Source organism: Gavia stellata, chromosome 12, assembly GCF_030936135.1.
Source record: "Gavia stellata isolate bGavSte3 chromosome 12, bGavSte3.hap2, whole genome shotgun sequence".
NCBI classification, from domain to species: domain Eukaryota; kingdom Metazoa; phylum Chordata; class Aves; order Gaviiformes; family Gaviidae; genus Gavia; species Gavia stellata.
The window spans coordinates 5,935,484-5,959,056 of record NC_082605.1 but is presented as its reverse complement, the minus strand read 5'-3'; the positions used below and the strand labels follow the sequence as shown (position 1 = coordinate 5,959,056).

Here is a 23,573-nt window from a genome sequence, read left to right as displayed (position 1 = left end):
AAGCCGACCTGGGCACAGATTAATCTCTCAGGGTGATTTTTAGCTCTGGGCTACCTGGCAAGCAACCTTACAGTTTAGCCTCCTCTCTTGCACGGAGCTGAGGGTTAATTTTTATGGGTGTTTTGCAGTGCTTCATGTCAGGAGATGGGCAGACGCTTCTTTCACAGTGTAGGGAAGGGAACAGAGGTGGTACGGATACGCTGCAGAGCTGGGAGTCAAACCCAAGCTTCTGATATTACGGACCCAGGACTACCCCGCATACTTCTTGACGGTGAAATGCTGTATTGCTCTCTGCAGAAAGCAGAGGCTGGTGCTATGTGCTGCTTTGGCTGGTTTGATGCTCCGTGTTCAAAGGACAGTCAGAATTCAGCTCCAACAAACTTGGAGAAGGTTTGGGCAAGAGGCGGAGGAGCAGAGGGCTGGTGGTGGGCATTGCTGAGGCTGGCTGGGCTGCACCGGGGCAGGAGGCTGGTTGTGGCTTGGTTTGACGCCGTGTCGGCTTTATGCTGGAAAATGGAGGGAGTTTTAGAAAACAAGAAGAAAGCCATCATTTTTCAATTTAAAAATCAAAAAAAAGGAAGAAAATGGCATCTTCCCAGCTGCCCAACCTGATTGTGAGCAGATTAATAGAGCTGCCTGCCTGCCCTTCTCTTGATAAAGCATTAATAGACAGAATATAATAAATGGAAACGTCGACGTTGTAACTGTTAATAAGCTTAGTCAAACACACTGGATATTCTTTACTTGGACAAAATTATAACTCTGTTGGTAACCGTGAGAGCGCTGCTGAATTTGGACCCTGCGGAGATGTTTGGCTGAGCATCACCCAGTATTTCTAATTCAACAATTAGGGCGGTGCAAAATCAATACAGCCCCCATCAAACGGGTGAAATCCTGCCTTATCAAGACATCTCAATCTAATTGTTAACTAGCGATCTAGTGGCACTGGGGGGAATTTCTTTGGAACTTGTTAGCAGCCCGATGCTAGTTAATGTTTTTATCAGCGATAAAGAGGGCTGTATGGAAAAAAGTGGATGAGCCGGAGTTTGGACTTGTGTAACAACAGCAAAAGGGTTCCTAGATGGGTACGGGGCACACACGGCACAATCAGCTGGTGCAAGTGAGAGACAGCGCAGCCCGTGTCGCGGGACGGCTGGGGCATCTTGGATAATTATAAAATAAATAAATGCAGCGATGATATAGGTGCACAGAGTGAAATCGCTGCTGGGAGCGGGATAGAGATGGTGCGTGGCATTTCTTCGTACCTGAAAGTGCGAAGGGAGCCGGGAGGGAGCTCCATCCCGGGCTGGGAGAGCATCTCCGGAGCAGCACTGTCCCGCTGGGCGGTGAGTGCCCAACTGCCCTCCTCCCTCTTCTGCCCCAGGAATGATGCTCCAGGCAAAGTACCAGTACCTTGTGTATTTTTTCTCATGGGTTTTTGCTTTTAAAGAGAGCCACAGACTCTGTTTTGGGTAGGAAACGTAGTAAACTTGTCTATGCCTTGTGTGACAGCTCCTCTTGATGGAGCGCAGCTTCAGCGGTACGGTGCTCCTGACGTTGATTTGCTGCAAAAAAATCACTCATTAAAAAAATCACTATTTAAAGAAAGGTACTTGAACAAAATAAGCCACGCTGCTAGTACTACTAATACCAGCTGCAAAAATAGGTGGTAACTACTAATATACTGCTAAACACTTCGGCTGTGGGTAGCTGCTGAAAGTTTTTTCCACCTCTCACTGAGCTGGGAAATGAAACTGTAGGTGAGTGGTATTTCTGTGGTCAGAGCCAGTTTGGAGTCAGAATTCCCACTTGGTGGCAAACATTTTTTTCATATCAAATGGAAACAAAAGCATTTGAATTTTGCAACTTGCAGTGGAATAACCATTCTCTTGTTCCAAACAACGGTTATTTGACCATATATACATTAATCTTTTAAAAGAATTTTATTTCAGTGTTGTTTAATACACCATTAGGATAGTATGGATTCTAATATATAAATGCTGGTTTTCGAAGAATTAAATTTAAGGAGAGCAAATGCTTTTTGCCTTCCGACAGTACTTTTTCCTGGTGTCTGGGACTGAGCTCTCCCATCTCCACCAGATGCCACATGTTTTATGGGGCAGCAGCTTTGCAGCCCTCAGCATCAGGAGGCAAATCCCAATTCTGAGCTCAAGGGTGTCAGTATTCATGACGGAGGAGCAGCGCGTGCAAATGACACATATTGCAGGTGTCTTGCTGCAGGGCCAGGCGCGGTTTGCTCTTCAGTCTGGAGCAGAGCAGTTACTCCCTTATTGCTTTGCTTTATCATTATTGTGTGATTCCTCCTTCAGAGAAGTGGGTTTCAATCTGCAGCCGAAAAGTATTCCCAAAGTGCTATTTTAATATTTATTTTCATCCGACTTCCTATTACTGTGGCAACATGCACTTTGAATTTCATTAGTTTTATGCATTTAAGTTCCCTTTTTAAACCTTTGTAAGGTCAGACCCTGCTTGGGTAAATCAACAATTTATTAAATTTGAGATTCTGAGTAATATTCTTCCTTAAACAGCTGTAGATCACAGGTAGTAAGGGCACTAGAGCTTCTGCCTTTTTGAGAAATATTTGATGAGCACGTGCACCGGATGATTCCGTTACCTAAAACCCCTGTAATTACATAAACATCTTCCATCACAGGTTCATTCTCATGCGCTTGTGGTCCGTCAGCAGCACATTTACCTGCACTGAAATAACGTGGGAGGTAGGATGTGTGGGACCTCATACCATGCTCTCCAGCACGAGAACTCAAAGCTTTTGCAGCTAAAGCTGCTCCAGAGCTCCTTAGGGGTCTCTGGACCCTCTCCCCGAGCTCTGGGGTGGCAGGGAGCACACGCTGCAGGGTGCTGAGCATCCAACCCAGCCTGTGGGGACTGCTGTCTGACCAGCAGCGGGTGCGATACCGAACTCAGCATTGATCCTTCTGGGAAGCTGGAGTTTCACAAGGAGGTTTCATAGTCCTGTCCTGGTGACCCAGTGCATCCCAACTCATTTTCTGCCCAGCCAAGGCTCACATCACCCAGAAGAGGGTTCAGCTGGGGGGGGCAGCCAGCCCACGCAAGCCCCTGGTCCCCATGCTTCTTGATTTAGTCATGATTGCCAAAGCAAAGCTGATGCCCTCTCTCTTCATTTCCCACTGCTGTGGCCCCTGGGAAACAAGTCCTCAGTTGCTTTCACCTGTGACTTGCATGAGGAGGCGGGGACAGCTTGACAGTCGAGAAAGTATAAGTAGTTCTCCTGCCCCATTTGGGCTTCCTTCAACAGATAGGGCTCTTTCCAGTCTTTTTGTTTCACAGCAACTCACAAAAGTAGGTTGTGAGAAGATGGTTTAGCGTGCGTTGGCCATCTCCCTGCAGAAGGGCCCCCCCCAAGTCTGCAAACCGGAGTTACTGTCGCCTCTTCAAGCAGCGGTTTGTGCTGGAGAAGTGTTACCGGGGAGCCTCCGGCTGGCAGGGGGCTGAGCTGCCCCAAACTTCTCATTCACGTTTTCTGTGCAACTTTCCAACTAAAGTTCAACTCAGAATACAGCAAGTAATTAAATTACATCTCTGCCGCTGGGTTATATAAGAGAAAGCTGAAATTGTGCTTTGTTTCATAAGGTAAAGCGTACCCTTCTGCCGATGTGAACAATTTCCCCGGTTTGCAGCACGGTTTCGCCGTGCCTCCTTGGCTGAGCTGGGGCTTCGGGGTGGAGAGGGTGCTGTAGATGTTTTCTGCATTGCCAGGCATCACTTGAATGTACTAAACCTGGCTTATTCTCTGTATTTTTAATGGTGTTTCAGCACGCCGAGGAGACCAGAGCAGCTGGATCAGGCCACAGGCCAGCGGTCAGCATCCCCCTCCCTGGCACAGACTGCACCCAGCTCCCAGAGCCCCCGGGAGATGAGGGGCCGGGGCCAGCCCGGGCCGCCGGCGGAGGGACCGCGAAGGATGCTGCAGGTGGACGCCAGGAGCCAGGGCTCGGGGAGGTCTCCCTCGGTGTCGCCAGACCGGGGCAGCACCCCTACCTCTCCCTACTCGGTCCCGCAGATTGCCCCCCTCCCCAGCAGCACGCTCTGCCCCATATGCAAGACGACGGAGCTCACCTCCTCCCCCGGCCAGCCGAACTTCAACACCTGCACCCAGTGTCACAGCAAAGTCTGCAACCAGTGTGGCTTCAACCCCAACCCACACCTCACCCAGGTAACACCTCCTCTTCCTCGGGCAGCCTTCCCGGCCGGTTCGGGTGGGCGGTGGTTTGGCCACCGCCAAGGTTTGCAGGGAGAGGTTCTTGTTTTCTCCAATCACAGAAGATGCACCTTTGCTTTTGGCAGCTGCAAAGCATTGCCCAAGAGCAAGGGCTCTGCTGGTTAATCAGGGGATAATTGCGATAATATGAGCTGTAATGACATGGGGAGGTAAACTAGTTAAAGGGAAATGGGAGACCACCAGAGAGTTCAGTCGCAGTTGCTGGGACCCCAGAATGCTTGATTGAGGTGAGGTCCACGTACACAAAACTGCCCTGAAGTCGAAGGACTCAACAGCGGGAGGGGAGCAGAGGGGTTGTTGGCAACCCTGAGGTGTCGATCGTCTTAGACCCTGACTCATGCCAGGTGATGATGTTTTCATGGCGGGTGAGTTTCAGACAGCATCAGGCTCGGTGGCAGCAGAGAAGTGCGAAGTCGTGCGTGAGATGATGCCTTGCTGGGGGAGCATTTCGCGCTATGTGGTATGTGTGAAATGGATGTGCTGGGTTCCCGGGGGCGGATCCAGCAGCGGCAGCAAGTGGAGGGGTGCTGGGGAGGGCTGGGGCATGGGGCTCCCCATGCTGATCCATCAGGCCAGAGACCTCTACGCAGGGTGGGAAGGGATACGGATGCTTTTTGCAGCTGTTAAGAGCCAAACCATGGGGATTCCGACTCTCAGGCTTAACAGAAACTTTAAGCCATGCTTTGGAAAGCTGTTGTGCCACTCCGGTGTGTGAGAAAACAGGATTCGGGCACTGAAGTCCCCTGGGTGCCCACGTTTTATTGCCAGTAGCTGTTTCTGGTAAGCACACAATGCTTGCTCCTGACACCAAACATAGCAGTTTCTAAAGACCGTTGTTTGAGAGAGACTCCTGCCTTCCAGTCCCTTTTCCTGGTGGAGGGAGAGTTGGGGTAGCTGATAACCCATGTATAGCGAGACATAATTAGCTGGGTGTTGCTTCTGTACCCCTGTAAAGAGGTACTTACCCCTGTGAAGACCAGTATAAGGTCTCAGACCTTAACAAAGGGCCCTGAGGTGGAAATTCAGGCTCCTGCAAGGAAATGCTGTAGGTCATACTTCTGTTTCACTTCTAAATTGATTTGCTAAATGTTTTTTTCTGTTGTCCAAGCATTGTGTTGAAAGTTGATCAACTACTCTGAATAGTAGCAGTTAAACAGCAAATAAACAAACAAAAAAGCACCAATTGCTTAGTTTCTGGTCAGCCTGGACCTGTCTCCTCTGCTTTGCCCCCAGAGCTTTCCTGCGGTGGCCCCTACCCCAAGTCTCTCTTGCAGATGCCCATGTTAAAATGTGTGTTTGCACAGAGTTTCTGCTCGGCATCTCTAGGCCATGTCTCGGCATCTCTAGGCGTCTATGCCCTCTGAAATGTGATTGACTGCAGAGCGTTTTTAAACATTGAATCAAAAAAATTGGACCTGGGATGAAAAAAGATGTGGGTTTTCTGTTTGTTTGTTCAGAGTTTAAGATGCATTTCAGCAGCAAGCAACCTTATGACTTGTAAGTAGGTCGTTGAGGGAGCTGGGGGATGAAAACAGTTGTCCAAGATTGTTGTTTGCAGCTTGCGTTGGCAGCCTGTGTGTTGGGCTGGCCAGGGGAGCGACGGTGGTTACTGCCTTGTTGAAGCGTGACTTGCTTTCCTCAGCATAATCACTTGTGCTGCTATTCTAGAGTGAAGTAGAAAGGCGTCTGAAGCAGTCTGGGGGTGTTAAAAGGGTTAACGGGAGGCAGCTTCGAGGTTGCTCTCTTTCTTGATGGTAGGAGCTGGGTTGGAAAGGACCTCCAGAGGTCAACTAGTCCAACATCTGCTCAAAGCAGAGGTCAGGCGAGGGAGCTCCAGGCTTTATCCAGTTGGGTCTCAGAAACTCCCAAGGACGGACCTGCTGGTCCCCGCTGCTCCACTGCTTGACCATCCTTGTAGTGCAAAACATCCATCCAGTGGGGTCCTTCAAACCCAGCAGGTACTGCAGGGTGCTGCACGGTATTGCTAATGAGGTGGTTTGTGGGGTTGTATTTTCCATTTGCATTTCCTTATGAATATATTTTCATGTGAATAGTTGATGTTTCTACTTTGTGCTGCAGTAGAGACGGATGTGTAACTTCTCTTTCTGCTTTCAAGGCTTTCTAGCAGGATTAAGTCATTGAAAATATCACATTTCCTAAGAAAACCAAACCCAAGAAAACCAAAATTATGGTTTACTTGGTACATCCTCTCCTGCACAATCTCGGACTGCCAGAAACCGCAGGTCTGGTGTGGTGGGAGCTCCAATACTTGTCTGGCGTAACACAGCCACATGTGTTGACTTCTGAAACGCTTTCGAGAGCCTGGTGTTTATATAAGCTTGATGTGTCTTTTTATATATATATATTTAAATATATATGTTAAAAAGCACTATTTTATATCTTTTCTCTCTATATAAATAAAATAACAACAGACTTAGTGTATGAGCTGTAGTCCATCACGTTCCATCCTGCCACTTACAAGTACCAAGAGCAGATTTTTCAGAGGAGGGTTAACCGTACCCCCTAGCAAAGCACCTTTGCTCAATAATTAGGTGATACCTTCTGCTCAGAAGCATATACATTCCTTTGAAAAATTATTTGTCTTTGTCTTTTATTTTATTCCTTTTCACGTGGTTTGACGGTCATTTTAACTTCAAGGCAAGTAATGAGTTTCTATCATGATGAAGCAGTTGGCCTCTATGGCATCTTGAGTTGATCGCTTGCTGAGCAAAAAAAATAAATACATCTTTTTTTGTTTGGTGTTTTTTTTTCCCACTGTCTTTTTATTCCTTTGAGCACCAGTTTGTTCTTGTTTCACAAGACTGGGCAAACAGAAGTTCCTGTCTGCTGCCGGTGTCACTCAATATTTTACATGTAGATCATCATATTCTTCCCTCTGTTCATCTCCACTCTCCGAAATAACTGCTGTCATCGTTTCCAGTTTGGTCGCAGGCTGGCGTGCCAGTTTTCTTGTTCATTCACTTATTCCTGAAGGTCAGTGCTCTTGCCATAGATGATGGTTATTTTAAGGAAGGGGAAATGTGAAGCAGGAAGCTATGGTGGCACCGTTAAAGACAAGAAGTTATGAAGCAGCACGGTAAAATTTAACAGTTTGCTTACGTGCCTACGTAGGAAGTAGGCTTTTGAATGGAGATGTGTTATTTTAAATGTAATATTGCAGCCCTAATGTTCTAGTAGGATTTTTAATTTCTCATTAAAACTTTTTTCTAGTTTTCCTCTGTGTTGTCTTTGAGGCCTTTTTTGGGACAGCTTGTTCTGCAGGACCGTCCTGGCAAGGCTGTCATCTTCTCCGTGGGAGAATAGCTCTGTTTCAAGCCAGTACAATAGGTTTAGAAAATCCTCTTTTTATACATCTTTCACTTTGTAATGCCACTCCTGTGGCTTTCGCCTGACTGATCCTGCAGCATGTTCATCTGATTGGATTTGCTCTGTTTGGTATCGCAAGGAGTAACCTGCAGGCGTCCTTTCTGTTTCTCTGGGGTTTTGAAGTGCCATTGTACATTGCTAATTTGAGAAATTAATTTCTTCTTCAGTGTTCTTTTAAAATTTTTTGCGTTTCTTTTAATTCATTTCCTCCCCATCTTAAGTGCTAAACCGAAAAAAATTTAGAACTTGGTTTTGATTTTAATCAAGAGCAGTGGCACAGCATTAAACTGTGTGCTTTAGTTAGTGCTGAAATAAACTCAAAATGTCTGGCTGCCTAATAGGTTTGCTTGGAACTGCTTTGGGATTATAGAAAATCTTTACTTTCTTCCTTACGTTTCCATTGTGCTTTTCTCAATTTGAAATCATGTTCGTCAGATGCAGTTTCATAAGCATTCGGATGCAGACAATAGATATTTTTCCCCACCCTGAATAAAAGGGGCATATTTATACGTGTATGTTCTTCACCAAATCAGTTTCTTTTTGAAGTCCCTGCTTTTGTCCCCAAGCCATTCTGAATGTATTTGCTGTATTTGTGACTACATCAAGTGGTAATACTTGTTAAACTTCAGTTCTGCTCTGTGTTTTTAGCTCTGCTTAGGGAGATTGAAGAGATTCTTTGTACTTTTTACATTATGAATATAACGTAATATGAAATACTTCAAATACTTGAAAATAAATCTGTTCCCTAGGTGCTCCGTGCCATGTCAGATCATCACCAACCTTTGATCACGGACCTTTGGCAAGTGAAACGTAAAAAGTCCCAGGGAGGATTAAAAGCTTGCTGTTTGGTTTCCCAACAGTGGTCAAGGTTTTTTTTTTCAGGAGAGAAAAACATCTCAGCAGCTCTTGAGTTATCTGTAGTGGGAGGAGAAAGCCACAAAAATAATTCAAAGTTTTTAGGTGAATGTTTAAATTGTATTAATGGAAAGCACACCATCAGCTGAGGAGGTGAGAATGAAATAATGTAAGTGTGAATGTACAGTATAGGGCTGCATTTATCCTGTCGTAATGTACCGGTAGATGGTTTTCTGCTCAATACTGTAAGAAAATTTGGGTAAAGTGGAGCAAAGAAGGAGGAGTTAAGGGAAGCAGAGGGATGACAAGGTGCTCACAGAGCATCGCTGGTGGGAGGAGCAGTGCAGGGGAGAGGGGCTCGTCGGCACTGGAGGGACGGCCTCAGTCCAAAGCCTTCTCCAGCCCAGCTCCAGCAGCGGGAGCGGTGCCTGCCCGCAGCGTCACCTCATTCATTTAGCAAATAACTTAAAAGAAAAAAAAAAATAAAGACTGAATGTCACAGAAATTGTGAAGGTGTTCATATGCTGCTTTTCCTAAAAGCCCATTTTTCATTTGGTTCATTGTCTCAATTTTATACCTTGCAGCGTGTTAGCGTCCCACTGTCAGTAAAACCTGCCTGTTTGGGGAATTAAGGGCCCAGTCTGAAGTATTTATGCTTCAGGAGGCTTTGGCTTGACTGGTGATCACTGGTTCAGTGGCCCCACGAGCAAAGGGCTGCGCTGAGGGGTGCCGGGGGGGTATTAGTTCTACATTAAAACAACAGCCATTATTAATAGCAGTAAATCCCCAATCTCTTCCTTTCATCCCTGTCATCTCCTGCCTGTCATTCACTGAACATCCAAACAGATACAGGTCTCCGATGCTGCCTGTGGAAGCGTGGGCACAATCCCTGCTGGGGTCCCTGCTTTCACCCTGGGGTCTAAGAGATGCTGGAATGATTTGGTGGGGAGTAGCTGGGCACAGGTCCCATGCGGCCTGGGTAGCCCTGAAGTCGTTGGAGCACGACTGTAATTTATGTTTCTGTAATTTATGTGGCTTGAAGCCACGTTTTACAGGATGCTGTGCTCTGACACGCTGCCCCGTCCTTCCTGGGTGTTAATGGGGCAGTTTCTGGGACTCTGGCTGCGTCCTCTGACCAGTGAGCTCGGGGAGCGCCAAGGGGCGAGCACTGGAGGACTGGATGAAAAAGGGTGAATATGTTGCTTGCCAATAGATAATTAAACGTGATTTTTGAGACATTTAATCTCCCCTGTCTCTCCCTGCCTTTTTAAACAACCAAAGTGGTCCTTCTCCTTCCTGGCTCTTCATTGAGAAGCCGTGGGGCAATGCCGGCGTGGCACCTCCTAAATTTCCAAGTTTTCTCCGGGTGTGTCAGCTCTGAGTTTGATTTAGCTCTTTGCAACAGGACTTACGGCGGAGGAGGAGCCGCGAGATTACATTTACGCGGTCTCTTCTCTTGCTGAACGGCAAAGCCGACAAGGTTTTCTCCTGCCCTTGGGACCTCGCCAGCTATTAATTTTCCAGGCTGTGAAGCAGCCTCCAGCCTCAGCTGTTGGCATGCATGCAGCACCGCATCTCGAAGATGTGTTATTGGGCTCGTGCAGAAATGGGAGGCTGTATTTAGAGATTATAGCTCCCCTTTCCCTTAAAGAATGGGTGCTGGGTGTGAAAAATGCTGAATCTCAAAGAGCAGATCCTATAGTGGGATAATATTTAACAATAAGTGTTTCTCCGGTCTAGCATCCCCCGGGGGATTTCACACCCAGGTGTCATGCTCATGGTGGCCATGGAAGAGGAGTGGGTAGCCGGGGACGTAAGGCTGTAGAGCTGGCTGTGTAAGCAGCGGTCCTGCCTTCTGTGCACCTTTCGGCAATTTCAGGAGTATGGGTTTTTTCCTCCTGTGATCAGATCAAAACCCAGGACGCTCTCGGGCAGGCAGGATTTGTGTGCTGCTGTGGTGTTAGACAGCTCTTTGCATGCGTAGGTTGTAAGGTTGCACCCTATATCCAGCCAGACCCCTGTGTTGCTGAGTCAAGTTGCCTGTTTCAGAACGATTTCTCTTTTGAGATCATCCTTCTTCATGATATAGCTGTAAAAATAAATCTGTCGTTAGCGATATGTTGCAGATCCAGGAGAAATTTTTCCATTGAATCAGACTGCGCAATAGGAGAGAAATGCGAGTTTTATTCCAGTTGGTCGGTTGTTTTTAGCAGAGCTTCAGCCAGCGGTGACCTGTATGCACTGCGTGTGATGCTCTTTGCAGGAGCCGGGGCTCGTCATGGCTGCTGCCTTCTCATAAGGATGCAGTGATTTGGGCTTGAGAAGCACCTGCCCGGGCAAAGGTGCTTGCTGTGGTCTGCTGGCGCGGGGCAGCTCCCCTCCCCGGTGCTCGGGGTTAGCATCTGCAGCGTGGGCTGGCCGGGACCAGCGCTCGCTGGGGATGTGGCCACCTGAAGAAGCCCTACAGCTGTCTTCAAGAGCACCTTGCGAGCTAGGCACTAAAAATACGCTCTGTGATTGCAGTGAATAGTCTGTATTTTTTTATGGTGAGAAAATATTGATAGGAACCTTGAATTTATCACCCTGGACCAGCAGGTTGCGTGTGTGTGTGTATTTCCCCTATTTTAGCCCTCCCTCACCATTGCCCTTCACCTCTTAATCCCCTTATTGCTACACCAAGTATCCCAGCCCTTATTTCATCCTGTATCTGCAGTGTTGCAGTGAAGGATGCTTCTGTTATCTCTTGCTTGGACTTTTTTTTTATTCATTTCCGCCCGATCTTTTTTTAATGGGGTGATTAGCACTGAATAAAGCAGCTAATACAAAGCTGGAGAGTAGCATACTTGTACTTGCTGAGGCTTTCTACGTATAAATGAGTCACTTGCCTTTTTGGTCCCTACTGCAGCCCGAGCAGGGGCTTCTCCCAGCCGTCTGCAGCGACGTGCGACTTGTCTGTTCGATAGATCGCAATTTAAGTTAAAGCCAACAAAAAAAAAGCTCCTGAGTAATTCTGGCTGTTCCTCCCGGTATGCTGCCTTTCGCTGCGCTCTGCGTAAATGATTCAAATAATGCAAAATTCACTTGCAGAAAATGTCAAAAAATATCTTGGCTAAACGGTTCCTGGTGACTAATAGGGGCTGGTGTTGCTCACGGTGGCTCCCCTCCGCTGACGGCTGGTGCCGATGAGCCGCAGCAGCAGGGACCCGACTGCGGGGACACGTAAGGGTCCGCAGTGACATGTTAAATTGTTTGGAGGGGATGGGAGAGCGTGGCTTCTCGCACACCAGAGCGATACTGCGGTGGAGAGGGGTAATAAAAACAGCTGCAAGTAAATGTGAATACTCCTGAGAGATGGGAAGTGGCCTGCTTTCTTCTTGGCATCTTCTGTTGCTTGATAAATACCAAGCCCAGCAAGCCGCACGCGCTGAGCCACTACCGCCCTGCATCGTCCTTCCCTCGGTACATTAAGTTACGGCAAGCTGTTTGCTTGGACAAGACATGGTTTTCCTCTAGCTTTCAACTCCCATATCAATTTATCATTCAAAAGAAAAGCAAACTGAGGATCGGAAGCGGTTGTCAAGATCTCCAAAGCAGAACAAGGTACTGAGTCAGAGGCTCCCCGTGTTTTTGAAAGCTTTGTTCTGTCTGCTACTTGCTTTCATTTCCCTCCCCTGGATGTCCCCAGGCAGAGGAATAAGATGGTTTACAGCCCGTGGTGGTGGATGGAGCTATTTTACTCACGCGGATGCTGCCTAAGGTTTTCCCACCAGTCGAGCACACGAAACCTCACCCGTGGTTGAGTGTCCCTCTGGATCCCGCTCACTGCACACAAAATATCCCAAGGAGCTGCCATTGCACAGGGCTTTATAGCCCTCGCTCGTACGGTCTTGTTTGTGATGCGTGCTTGGTGGTAAAACGTTGCGCTGCCTTTGGGGAGCGCTTAGGAGGAAACTTCAAGTGCTTTCAGTGCCTCAATGGGGATTGAATTAATCCCAGCTGAATTAATTCCTGTTTACCATCTTTCTACAAGCAGCAGAGAGCAGGGTAGTTATAATGGGGGGTGTCAGATGCTACCCATTCTGCATCCCCTACGGTGCTGTCTCCGGTGCGGCAGAGGGGTGCTCGGCAGGAGAGCCCCGGTGTGGTAGGAGACGCCGTGGTGTGGCTGGTAACAATGTACGAGGTTTGTTTGGTCCTTAGAGATAGCGGTGCTTGGCAGAGGTGGTGACTTCTCAGCAACATCTCTTTTGACTTGAATTTTAGCCGATCGCTGATGGTGTTTAGAACTGTGTGGGTTCCCGTCACCAGAAACCCAACTTGCTTCTTCCTGACCCTGTCTCCTGTCTGTCTCTTGGCCGTGATCACGTTTAGGTGCTGAGATGGGATTTACGTGGTGTGGTGGACTGAAAAGTATCAGAGATTCTTGAAAACAGCCCTGTGAATGCAGTAAGGTGTTTGTGGGACGGCAGTTTGTGCCTGCTGAGGTGTTCATCACCACTTTGAAGCTCATACAACCTTGCTCCTGGACCTCACCCTCCTGTCGTACCCAGCTCCTGATATCAGAGACGTGAAATGCAGCCATGCTCCTGGGCAGCCCTTATCTGAGGGGGTATGGTGCTAATTGGACTATGGAAACTGGTTATTTTAACTCTGATTGAAATGCCATTTTATCTAGGCTGTAAACCTTTTGATCAAGGACAGTCAAAGGGTGGAATGTTTCGGTTCTGGATTCGGTTCATGTTGTAAATAGGCTGTGCCGCTCCGGGTGAAATCAAAGCCAAGTTGTTGGAATGGCTCAACAGGGAAAGATGTGGTCTTAATGGGATGAGAGTAGACTATGCAGCAGGTCTGTGGGATTAAAGGTTTGTCAAAGTAAGTTAAGGCATGGATGTAACATGGCACTAAACCAGCTGGAAGTCAGTTTTGAAGATTGAAGGGCCAGTGTGTCCCTCCCCTTCCTCCCTTGCCCCCTGCCCACTTTGCCCATTTCTTGCATCTTAACTGAGCCCCAACTGCTTGTGCAGCAGCCCTGCTGCCTGGTCACAGCTTACGGAAATCCCCCAAGATGGGAAGAAGACTTAACATTGAACTTTTTGCTCCCTCCCCACCTGCTCTGTCACCCTCTTGCTGTGTCCGAGCCATGGGGTTAGACTGGCCGGACCCTTGAGCTGAAGACCTCCATGGAAGAGACCTGAGTGGTGGGCAGGACAGATGCGCCCATCAGTCTTACAGAGAGGAAGTTTTGGTGCCCACCTACCTTCAGCTGCCCTCTCCCCCTTCTAACGAGCATGACACAGTATTCCTGTTAGATGGAAGCAGAAGCACAAACACTCGGGCTCATATGTTCAGCAAAGCCTAGATTATTCTGAATCATCCAATATCCTTATCAGAGCGCTACAGACGGCGCTTGCATCAGTCACAGCACAGGCTAGCAGAGTCAGTGGCAGCGCTCTGCCTGTTTTAATTGCCACAAGCGAGCAGCTATTTGAAGCCCTGTCCCCAAAGAGCAAACGAGCTTGTCACTTCACGTAATGGCTTTGCAAGAAACGTGGGCTCAGCAAGCGTTCCCTATTAAAAGCCTGCTAAGGATGCAAATGTATAGGGGTGCACATATAGTGCAGCAACCAGCTAGGTGTGCCAGAGTAGGGGCACTGCTAGGCTTGGCTCTAGGAGTTGCAACTCCCCATGGGATTTTAGTTTGGGTTTTTTTCCCCCCTCTCTCTTAGTTGCAGAGTACCCTGATGCCTAAAGGTGTAGGCATGGGGGAAAGCTGGGAAGGCTGTGTGCCTGCAACTCCTTGGGTGTGGGTTTCCTCCAAAACCAGCTTCAGCGTGGCTCTGGGCCACGAATCGGTTCTGCTCAGCCCCTCCGGTGCCCTCAGATGTACCACGTCTTCTTTCTTCCCTGGGAGATAGCCCATGTTTCTCCTCATCTCCTGGAAGGCACTGCTTGCTGCTCCTTCCCCCTGTGAACAGAGAATGATGCCCAGTAGATAAAATACCAGGTCTAGTAGAAAGGTTGAGCTAAAATCTAGTGGCCGATGATAAAATTACCCTGGGGACCTGAGGAAGAGTTGAATTCCCTGAATTTCTGGATTCCTCAGAAATAATGAGCATACTTATTGTATGCCTGCCCCTGTTTTGCCTGCGATGGGCAGTACATACTCTACATATTGCAAAACCTTTCAAGCTTCAAAAAAAGCAAATACCCTTGGTGTTTGGTGGAGCATGGTGTGCTAATGCACGACCAACAGTGCTGGGGCAGAGGAGGGGTGTGTGTGTATCCCCCAAAAGGTGAAGCCCAATTACACTGAGCCCTTGGACCCATACATGCTGCTTTCATCTAGTCCTGCCCAAGGGACCTTTGGCAGACTGGGGCATGAATCCTGATTTTTTTTTTTTTTTTTCGGAGTCCCAAGTCAGTACTAAGATGCTGGGCCAGGCCAGCTAATGCCCTGAAATTAGTTTTTACAAACTCTACCTTATGTTCTGACCTGCCATATTAATTTTCCAGATTATATGATTGTGGCTTTCAAATTGGAGAGCGCTTTGAGAAATATCACCAAACGGGCATGCTGCTGCTGCCATCTGTCTTTGAGCTGCTTCTGGGATCCCATTACTTGCTCTCAGCAGACGATTGTTATTGCTTTATTGAAATAGGAAGAAAAAAAATCCAGCGACTTCTGAAATATTGTTTTCTATAACTAATTCCAGGTGCTAAATTCTCTTTGGGACCCTGGGGACGTGTTGAAATAATGCTTTATGCAGATCCTGGGTGTAAGGTTTTTACAGGTCTGCCCAGAAAAGTCCCATGATCTGATAGTTTTGAAGGACATGTCATTTGGAGGGCTCCAAACATCTCCAGCACCTCTGCATTAAGTGATCTCAAAGCTATGCCACCCTAACCAAGAGCCAACGCTGGGCGCTACGTTACTCTTTGTAAAAAGTGAAGGCTTCATTGCCCCTCCTGATGGTTTTGGCCAGCTCAAGCTGTTGCCCCAAGTCCCCCTTCTTCTCCAGCTGACCCCTTTTCCCATGTCTTTCAGCTGCAGGCACTTGCCCTGTGCCACCCAGCCTGCATCCCACCAGGAAGCAAGGGTCTCAGCACAGCAAGACCCTTTTCCTGGGCAAGTGGGTTGCTGAAGGTATTAAACAGTACTGGTCCCAGTATGGACCCCTGAGGGACACCACTTTTCACCGATCTCCATCTGGACATTGAGCCGTTGACCACTGCCCTCTGGATGCGACCATCCAACCAATTCCTCATCCACCGAACAGTCCCACCATCAAATCCATCTCTCTCCTTCTCCTTTCTCTTCTCTACAGAGTGCCCGGAGCCAGCCCAGCCAGGCAGGGGGGTTAACACCAACAGACAAGGCTGTGGGCAGGTAAAAGCTTATGGGAAGGTGGTATTTATTCGGATGTAAAGTGTTTTCCCCCGCCCCGGTGCACAGGTCCTGCTGCTTCACTCTTGCTGGCCAATCCATCCCTTATCTGCCCAATTTAAGGCAGTTTGGGTCTGATTGCTCACAGCCGGTGCAGCTCCCACTGTTCAGCTGGAGGTTTTGATGCGCAACACTTGAAAATCAGGAGTGAGACTTCTCCAGCCGAACTCCCAAACATGGAGGGAGCAGTGATCCGTCCTGCTATCTCGCCTGCGAGAAATGCGCCGTAGATCAGAGAGGGTCCCGGTGGCTGGTAATAACACTCACGTCGCCTGGGTTTGAGGCTGGGGCAAGATTTATTGTTTTTCTCCAAAAGTGGTTTCTAATTGGCGTTGGAGCAAATCAAAGGGGGGTGAAATCAGCTTGAACTGTGCGGTTTGCTCCTCTGTAGTTTCCTTTCTCTCTGGATGGGCACGGAGCGGTGCTGTTCCCGGAGCACTGCAGCTTGTGTTGCCTATCACCTAGTCCAACGTGCTCCTTGGCTGCGGCGGCAGCACCGGTGGAGGGTACCCAGCATGGAGGTGCTGGGCGTGTTCGGCACCTAAAGATGATGTATTGAGCTATAGGGCTTGACTAAGAAATGTTTTTATAGAACCTGTGCACCTTTTCAAAAATGTCCTGCCAGAGGTATAGGATGACTGCCTGGAAATAGCTGTCTGTCACAGCTGTGATGCTTTAATCAAAAATATGCTATTTACAAGTAAGAAGCTTTTTCCTTGCCTGACAAATTAATTGGAGATTTCATTAAACACTGGTCCGCTCCTGTGGACCGAGTTGTTGGCTGTGATGGTGTGGAGGGATGCCCTCGTTGAGCAACGTTTAAATGAGCAACCTGATTTATTTCTCCGGTATTTATTGCTTGAGGTTGTATGCACCGCTGTATCCAATACAGTTCCATCCCTCTTTCAGTCTTCTCTTTGCAGCCACCGGTGCTAGCAATGTTGCTGTAGCTCAGCAGTGGGAGTGCTGTCTCGGCGAGGAGGGTGCTCCCTGTGCACCACGGAGTGCGATAGCAATAAGGGGCTAAAAGCAGCATTAAAATTGTGCAAACACGCCACTGTCAATCACTGAAAAGGCTGTTCGTGAGAGAATTCTTGCATGGCGGGTTTGGGTTTTTTTTGTTGTTTGTTTGGATTTTTTTGTGTTGACCCAAAGCTGCTGCTGTTTGGAGATCTTTCAAAGAAAAGCTAAGAAGCCCAAAAAGGTGGAGGAAAGATTTGCTTCTGCGCTATTCTATTTTTTTTAACTGAGCAATTTCTATTTGAAATCTTTTCTCTTCTCTAACGGTTTCTAGTTTTGCAATCAAAGACTTGGCCCCTCGTTTGAGCAGAACGAAACAAGCTTTCATTGTAAGCTTGGCCGGGGTTTGAAATTGGGCTGAGGGGTCCTGGGCAGGTTGCTCTATGGTGATGCTTTGAGCCCCCCATCAGGGGGGCCCCAGAGAGTTCCCCTAATTGGGTAACTTCATATTTTGGCTTGGGTGATGATAGAGGAGGCAGCCTTGCGGGTAGCAGGATTCTTTTTGATTAAGAGTTTATGCATCTTCCCGGGGTGTATCAGTTTAGATCTCCATGGCAATAATGACTTTAGATCAGCAAGCAAAAAAAGAATCATTATTTGAATGACCAATTTTAATCTTGCTTTGCAATTAGCACTTTTCTTGAAGACAGGCTGATTGCTATTGTAGTCTGACTTGCAGTTAAGTATCCTCTTCTTAGAGGATAAAAACACAATTAACAGTGATGTGGTTTTACAGGTATCTGTTCAAATTCTAATTGTTTGCAGATCTTTCTGTTAGAATTGGTGTGTTTTACTTAGTAGATGATGACTTATGAGCTAGGTCCAGGTGCTTTTGGATGGGGATAGGAATTCCAACACAGAAAGCCTATTCTAATTTATTAAAATAGGTAGCCGGTGACTGGACAAACTGTTTCTGCTGTTTATGGCCGTACTTGTAAGCCCATTTTGGTCACCAGGGCCACCCAAGCGGGTCTCTCCAGAAGAAAGCGAAATGGGAGATGCATCGGGGGGCAGGTGGTCTGTAGGCTGCTTTGATGGGACCACGTAAGGCTGAGCTCCTTTCATAGCACGCAGTCCTCCAACGCTGCCCGAGCAGCTCCTAAAAATGCACAGAAACTGTACCTGGAAAAGCAAAAAAACCATTAATTGGGTCTGAAGGCCATGACGATGCCATGGAGCCCTGGGGAGATCAAGACCAAGAGTTCTGCAGCTTGAAGGTGGTGGCCAGTCACATCTAGGAGACATTTTGGCAGGTTGTGGTGTTGGTGCCAGGACGTGCTCCCCCAGACGGACGCCTTCAGCAGGGAAGCTGGTCACAGGCAGTTTTTACTGAATAAAATAGCTGCTGTTCAGTGTTTGTGGTCTGTAGGATGGCAAGTAACAGACTAAGACTGCAAGGAAGATTGAGGTTAATATTTTGGGAACGTTTTCTCGCAGTGAGGATGGTTAAGCCAAAGCCCCTTTATTCCCCCTTTCACTGCCCACCCAGTAAATCCACATCTGATGGGAAGTTTTAAAGACCAAATCAGACAAACATCTGTCAGCGGTGATGCAGGCTTGTTTGATCCTGCCCGGGGGCAGGAGATAGAGCCAAAATCTTTCGGAGGCCCTTACAGCCCTCTCTTCTTGCTGCTGCTGAACACCGGGGCGAAATCCCAAAGCCTTGAAAGTGGGTTTGTTGGAACAAAGCAGCAGTGTAAATAACATTCAGACGCAGGAGCATCTATTGGAAGGAGCGGGGAGCAGAGCCGGGAAGGGCAGTGCTGGGTGCCCAGGCTGGAGGAAACCCACCAGTGCCTCTTATCTGCTTCTTGGAGAGTCATAAAGATGCTCAAGGTTTATGATAGGGCTCTGCACCCTGTGGGAAAGCCTTCTGTGTTCGTTCAGGGTCACTGGAACCCGGAGGTGGTACCTGCCCCTCCTACCCATCGATGTGTGGTTAGTACAACAGTTTTCCCAGGGCAGTGCTCAGCGCTGCGGTTCGTTACTCCTCTGCGTGGGAAGGGGGCTGCCTGGGATGGCTTCGTCATGGGTTTAGGATTAACCCTCCTTCTGGACACCTTCCAGCTCCCTCTCTAGGGTCTCTCCTATCCAAGCGTGGTAAGTCCTGGCTCTACAGGACCTTTCATTCCCCCGGCAGTCCTCCTTTCCCCTGCCTGCTCCGCGAGGTCCTGAGTGCCGGCCCTCGTGATAGCCCCTGCGGACCTCCATCCTCCAGTGCACTGTGTCCGGTTGGGCTTCACGGCGGCTCTTAAGCTCTGTCACCATCATCTAATGAAATTCCTGGAGAAACCAGTACAGCCAGCTCCTGGGGAGGGCTGTCCCAGCACAGTCCAGACCATGAACAGAAGACTGTGCCTGTCTCCTCCCAGGTGCACGTCTGAACTTTGTGCCTCTTTAATTTGTTCAATATTTGCATCCTCTGAGCAACACGATAACCCAAAGGAAGATACAGGCGGAGTGATTTCAAGCAAGATCAGACCCGCCTGGGGCAGCTTATGCTATTGCTCCTTCGGCCAACGTTGGATAACAAGCTGGGGTGCCTCAGGATCGTGGCATCTGCTCGCTTTTCCTTTGCTGCAGCCATAGATTTGTTTTTCATAGACTGTGTGGCTAGCTGGATTATAAATAATTCATGGCGGGGGACTTATCATGTTTATCTGGAATAATTGAGCAATTAAATCTGTTTAGGTATGTAAAAAGATTGTGCAGTGGCTTGTCTATCTTCAGGCCTTAAATTCTACATAAGCGTTTATTACATATTTAATCCAGAATAATAAAAGAAAGAAAGACAGAAAATACATTCTGCTTTGATGCATTGATCCACTCCGATATGTTCATTTGCAGAAGTTGTTCATTCTGGCGGCTTCACTCATAAATACGTATTGGCCCAGGACAAATGAGACCTAACTTGGCTCCTTCCGTCTGGAGAAGACGTGAGGCCATAATACCTGGTCTGTGACTCTGTCTCTGAAAATACTTTGGGCTATTTACACTAGTGGCAGGATTGTCTTTATTGTTTAAAATCTTCTGTCCCATACGCTTGCTACTGGGTCAGGGGATCACAATCCTCTCTGCCCTGACTGCTGCTGTACTGTACTCAGATGTCGATGCTGCCAAGGTAATGCAAAGTTTGGGGCGTGAAAGGACCTTCGAATATTCAGGCATGTTTAGTTTAGTCCCTGAGCTACAGCCATTATCTCTTATTACTGTAATTGTCCAGGAGGGTTCCCAACGGAGCCAGAAACTCATGGGCAAGGCTGCAACAGAGTCTACTCGTAACTGAATAAATGTGGAGCCATGCAGTAAACGAATGATGATTTTATTCTATCTTACCAATAGGAAATGGGGCTGCTTTTAAATTAATCTGTTACAAGTCTATTTATTGAGAGTAGCCTGTACTCTTTATAGCATTATAGCTATGAATTGCATCTCTGTTGTACGTGGTAGCCACTTTGCACCCAGAGAAACCCCATGGCCTCATGTATTTCTCTGCTTTGGGCAGGAGGTACTGGTGAATGGAAAGTTTTGAGCTCCCCCGCTTGCTCCCAGGCAGCTATTTTAGTTCTGCAGAAGACAGGACCGGAGGCTCCTGTTACTCCGGACGTCCGTCCTTCGGCTGGCGGCAGGGCACGGGAGCAGCAGCAGAAAAAGGCAAAGCAAGCCATTAGGCTTTCCTTGACTGAGAGGGCTGGTGTGGAAGTCCCGCATTACGGAGCAGGAGGGGACCTGGGGCTGCACTTAGAGCACATTGGCGTGCAAAGCTCAAGAGGTTAAAACCTGGGGTGAGCTCTTTGCGATCCTCCCCGACCAAGCCCGGGGGGCAGCATCCTCTGAGCACGTACAGACGTCCAAACCTTTCATGCGCTCCTGCGGACAGGGAACAAAGGCTGTCTAAACAGGAGCTAGTGAGGCAGCAAATTGCACAAGAAACCTTCCCTAATGAACTGGAAGGACTTGTCCCTTCGCCTCGGGCGGTGGCACTGCTGGCGTGCTTAGCTAGGCAGTGCCTTGCTTTGGCGGGGGGCACCCGCACTCCGGGGGGGCAGAGGAGCAGCGCTGGGTCTGGCGCTGGAAAGATTTCCTCCTGCCCGTCCATTTCTCTCCGCCAGCAAGGGCGAGCGGTGAAGAAGGGGATGCTTGCGCTTCCTGAGGAGCTAGCAGCTCGATCGGCGCCTTAGCCATGGGTGATTCTACCGGGGGAGCGCCGTCCTGCGTGTGACAGCAGATCGAGGTTAGTTGCAAAGCTCTGCAGCGTACAATTATTCTCTTTTGATTGTTTGCTTCATCTCTGCATTGGTGGCTGCGTGGTGTGGGTAAAGATCATCCGAAAAGCGAGGTGCAGGAGCTGGAGATTGCCTTTAAAACCCAGAGGGTCTGCAGACCCTCCTGTGGGTTAACGTCTCCTGATGCCCTTTGGGCAGAGAAGACTTGCTCCAGCAGCTCTCGGTTAGTCCGGGGAGTGCTAACTAGAGAAAAGGAAACTGGTTAAGAAGTGACTAATAGGATGAAATGGCACTGTCTTATTCCACAGCTCGATTCTCTGGACAAATGCTGTTTCCCATCTGTTGTTTGCAGTGAAGGAGATGAGTTTGGGGGTTGGTTCCTCTCGCTCGCCAGCAAGCGAGCAAGTTGATTATTTTCTGGCAAGCTTTAGCAGGATGATTACTGATGACTTCGGTGGCTTCCCCTTCTGGACAGGAGCGCTAAGGACTAGATTTTATTTGTATTGAGATGTTTGAAGATAAAGATGAGCATAAGGTGGCCTTTTTCAGAAGTGCCTCGATGACCAATTTCCCTGTCAATTAAGTGCTGAAACACTCCTAATTGCACAGTCCCTCTGGAGCCCTGGGTTCTCCTCGAACTGTGCTTCAGATTTGGACCAGGAAGCTTCAGCCCACGCTGCTTGCGTCTTTGCATCCGCCTCCTCTCCACCTGGATGCACGCGTGATGCCTTGACATGCAGCCTGGCCAGGGACACGCGACAGCTCCTGCACCCTGAGCCGCTCATGGTCCTCCAGAGGTGCCCGAGGAGACTTCATCTCCTGACGTTATCTGTTCCCTGCCCCAGATAAGACCCTGGCTGGGACGCCACATTGCAGCCTCCCACGGGATGCTTTGCAGGCTTCTCATTTCATTCGCACGCAGGCTGTGCGCTGATCCAAACAACACGGGCTGCTTCTCCTACCCTCGCTGTGTGAGCTTCGTGGCAAGCTGTCCCTGCGTTGCTATAGGAGAAATCGGCAATAGTCCTGCTTTAAAAAACAAACCCAAAACTTCAGAATAAGGCATATATTTGTATTGGTCATACGCTCCACCAGCCAGTCTGAGATCGTGTGGGAAGCCTTCTCCACGCAGTACCTTTAGCTTTTTTTCATGCATTAGCAGCTCTTCCAGGATTTGCTGAGCTTTCCCAGCTCTCCTACAGCCATTCCCACCTCCTGCCTTCCCGGCAGTGTCCCAGCTCCCTGCCACAGCTTGCTGTTCCCTCTATTCTCTAGCCGAGGGCTGCCTTTAGCACTGCCTCTTCTCTTGGATCAGGATGTTGCATTAATTGTAGGGTACGTGGCTTTGGCAGGTGTCAGTGTGACAACGTGAAACGCAAGCCGTGCCCCCCCGGAGAGCTCCTCTGGAGCGGATCCGGGAGGCATGGAGGGGAAGGGACGTTTTGCTGACTGGCTGATTTCCTGAGACGACGGTTCTTCATCTGCAGGCAGAGCTGATGAATTGAAGGCACGTAAGGACACTCTCAGGCAGGTCACTGGCAGCTTTTGCAGCTCTAGGGAGAAGCCAGGCTGTTGCAGTGTTCCTCCAGGATAAGCCAGTAGCACCCATTAATGAAGCCCTTCTTCATCCAGTCAGCGATCCTTGGTGTTCAGCCTCCCTATTAGCCTGATTAACACAGTACCTTCGTTACCCAGTTCCAGCTTTGGATATTTTTATAGTCATCTAGTTCTGGCTGTACTGGTGGCTGTGAAAGGCAGAGGAGGGAGCTGTGACCGTGGCCTTGGGGTGCATCTGCTGGGGGTTGGCTTCATGAGAGGTGGCTCTGGGGCAGGTGCCTGCTCGGGGCTCTTGGAGCCGAAGAGCTCCTGCCGAAGGCTCGCTGTCTTGCTCTTCCCAAACATGTTTTTTTTTCCCCAGGATTTCCAGTTTTGTAGAATATTAAATACACATGTTTTGGGCAACTTGGAGAAAACCCATGCTCCTTTTCTCCTCTGCTTCCCCATGAACTTGGCTTCTTGTTTTTCAGCTAGTTGTCCATCCTGTTGTCTCATGCCAGAGGAGGAGGATGGGTTGTATCTTCTGCTGAACAAAGCTCCTTTGCTCCGTCCTGTTCACCTTAGGTGGGATTGACCACGCTTGACTCGAGATGACTTGGGAGCTGTTCTTCCCAGCCTAAAATAATCATTTAAAACCAGTCAGATGGATTGTACTCCTGAAGTGCCCCATGGCCTCCTCTGATACAGGGTTGTATAGCTAGCAAGGTCAGATGGCTTTGGCTGCAGCGAGGTGTGGTAAGTGGGTAGAGCTGGTGAGGAACTGTTCAGTCTCAAGTCTCCAAAGTCTTAAATATGGTCATCT

At 48.6% G+C, this 23,573-nt stretch overlaps 1 protein-coding gene across 1 annotated transcript in view; it reads left to right on the top strand.

Moving 5' to 3' along the window:
- BSN (bassoon presynaptic cytomatrix protein) overlaps positions 1-23,573 on the top strand; it is a 94,399-nt gene that overhangs the window by 19,881 nt on the left and 50,945 nt on the right. Inside the window, exon 2 of the mRNA XM_059823527.1 lies at positions 3,817-4,216. Within this exon, the coding sequence (XP_059679510.1) occupies positions 3,817-4,216 (400 nt within the window). The remainder of the gene's footprint in view (positions 1-3,816; positions 4,217-23,573) is intronic.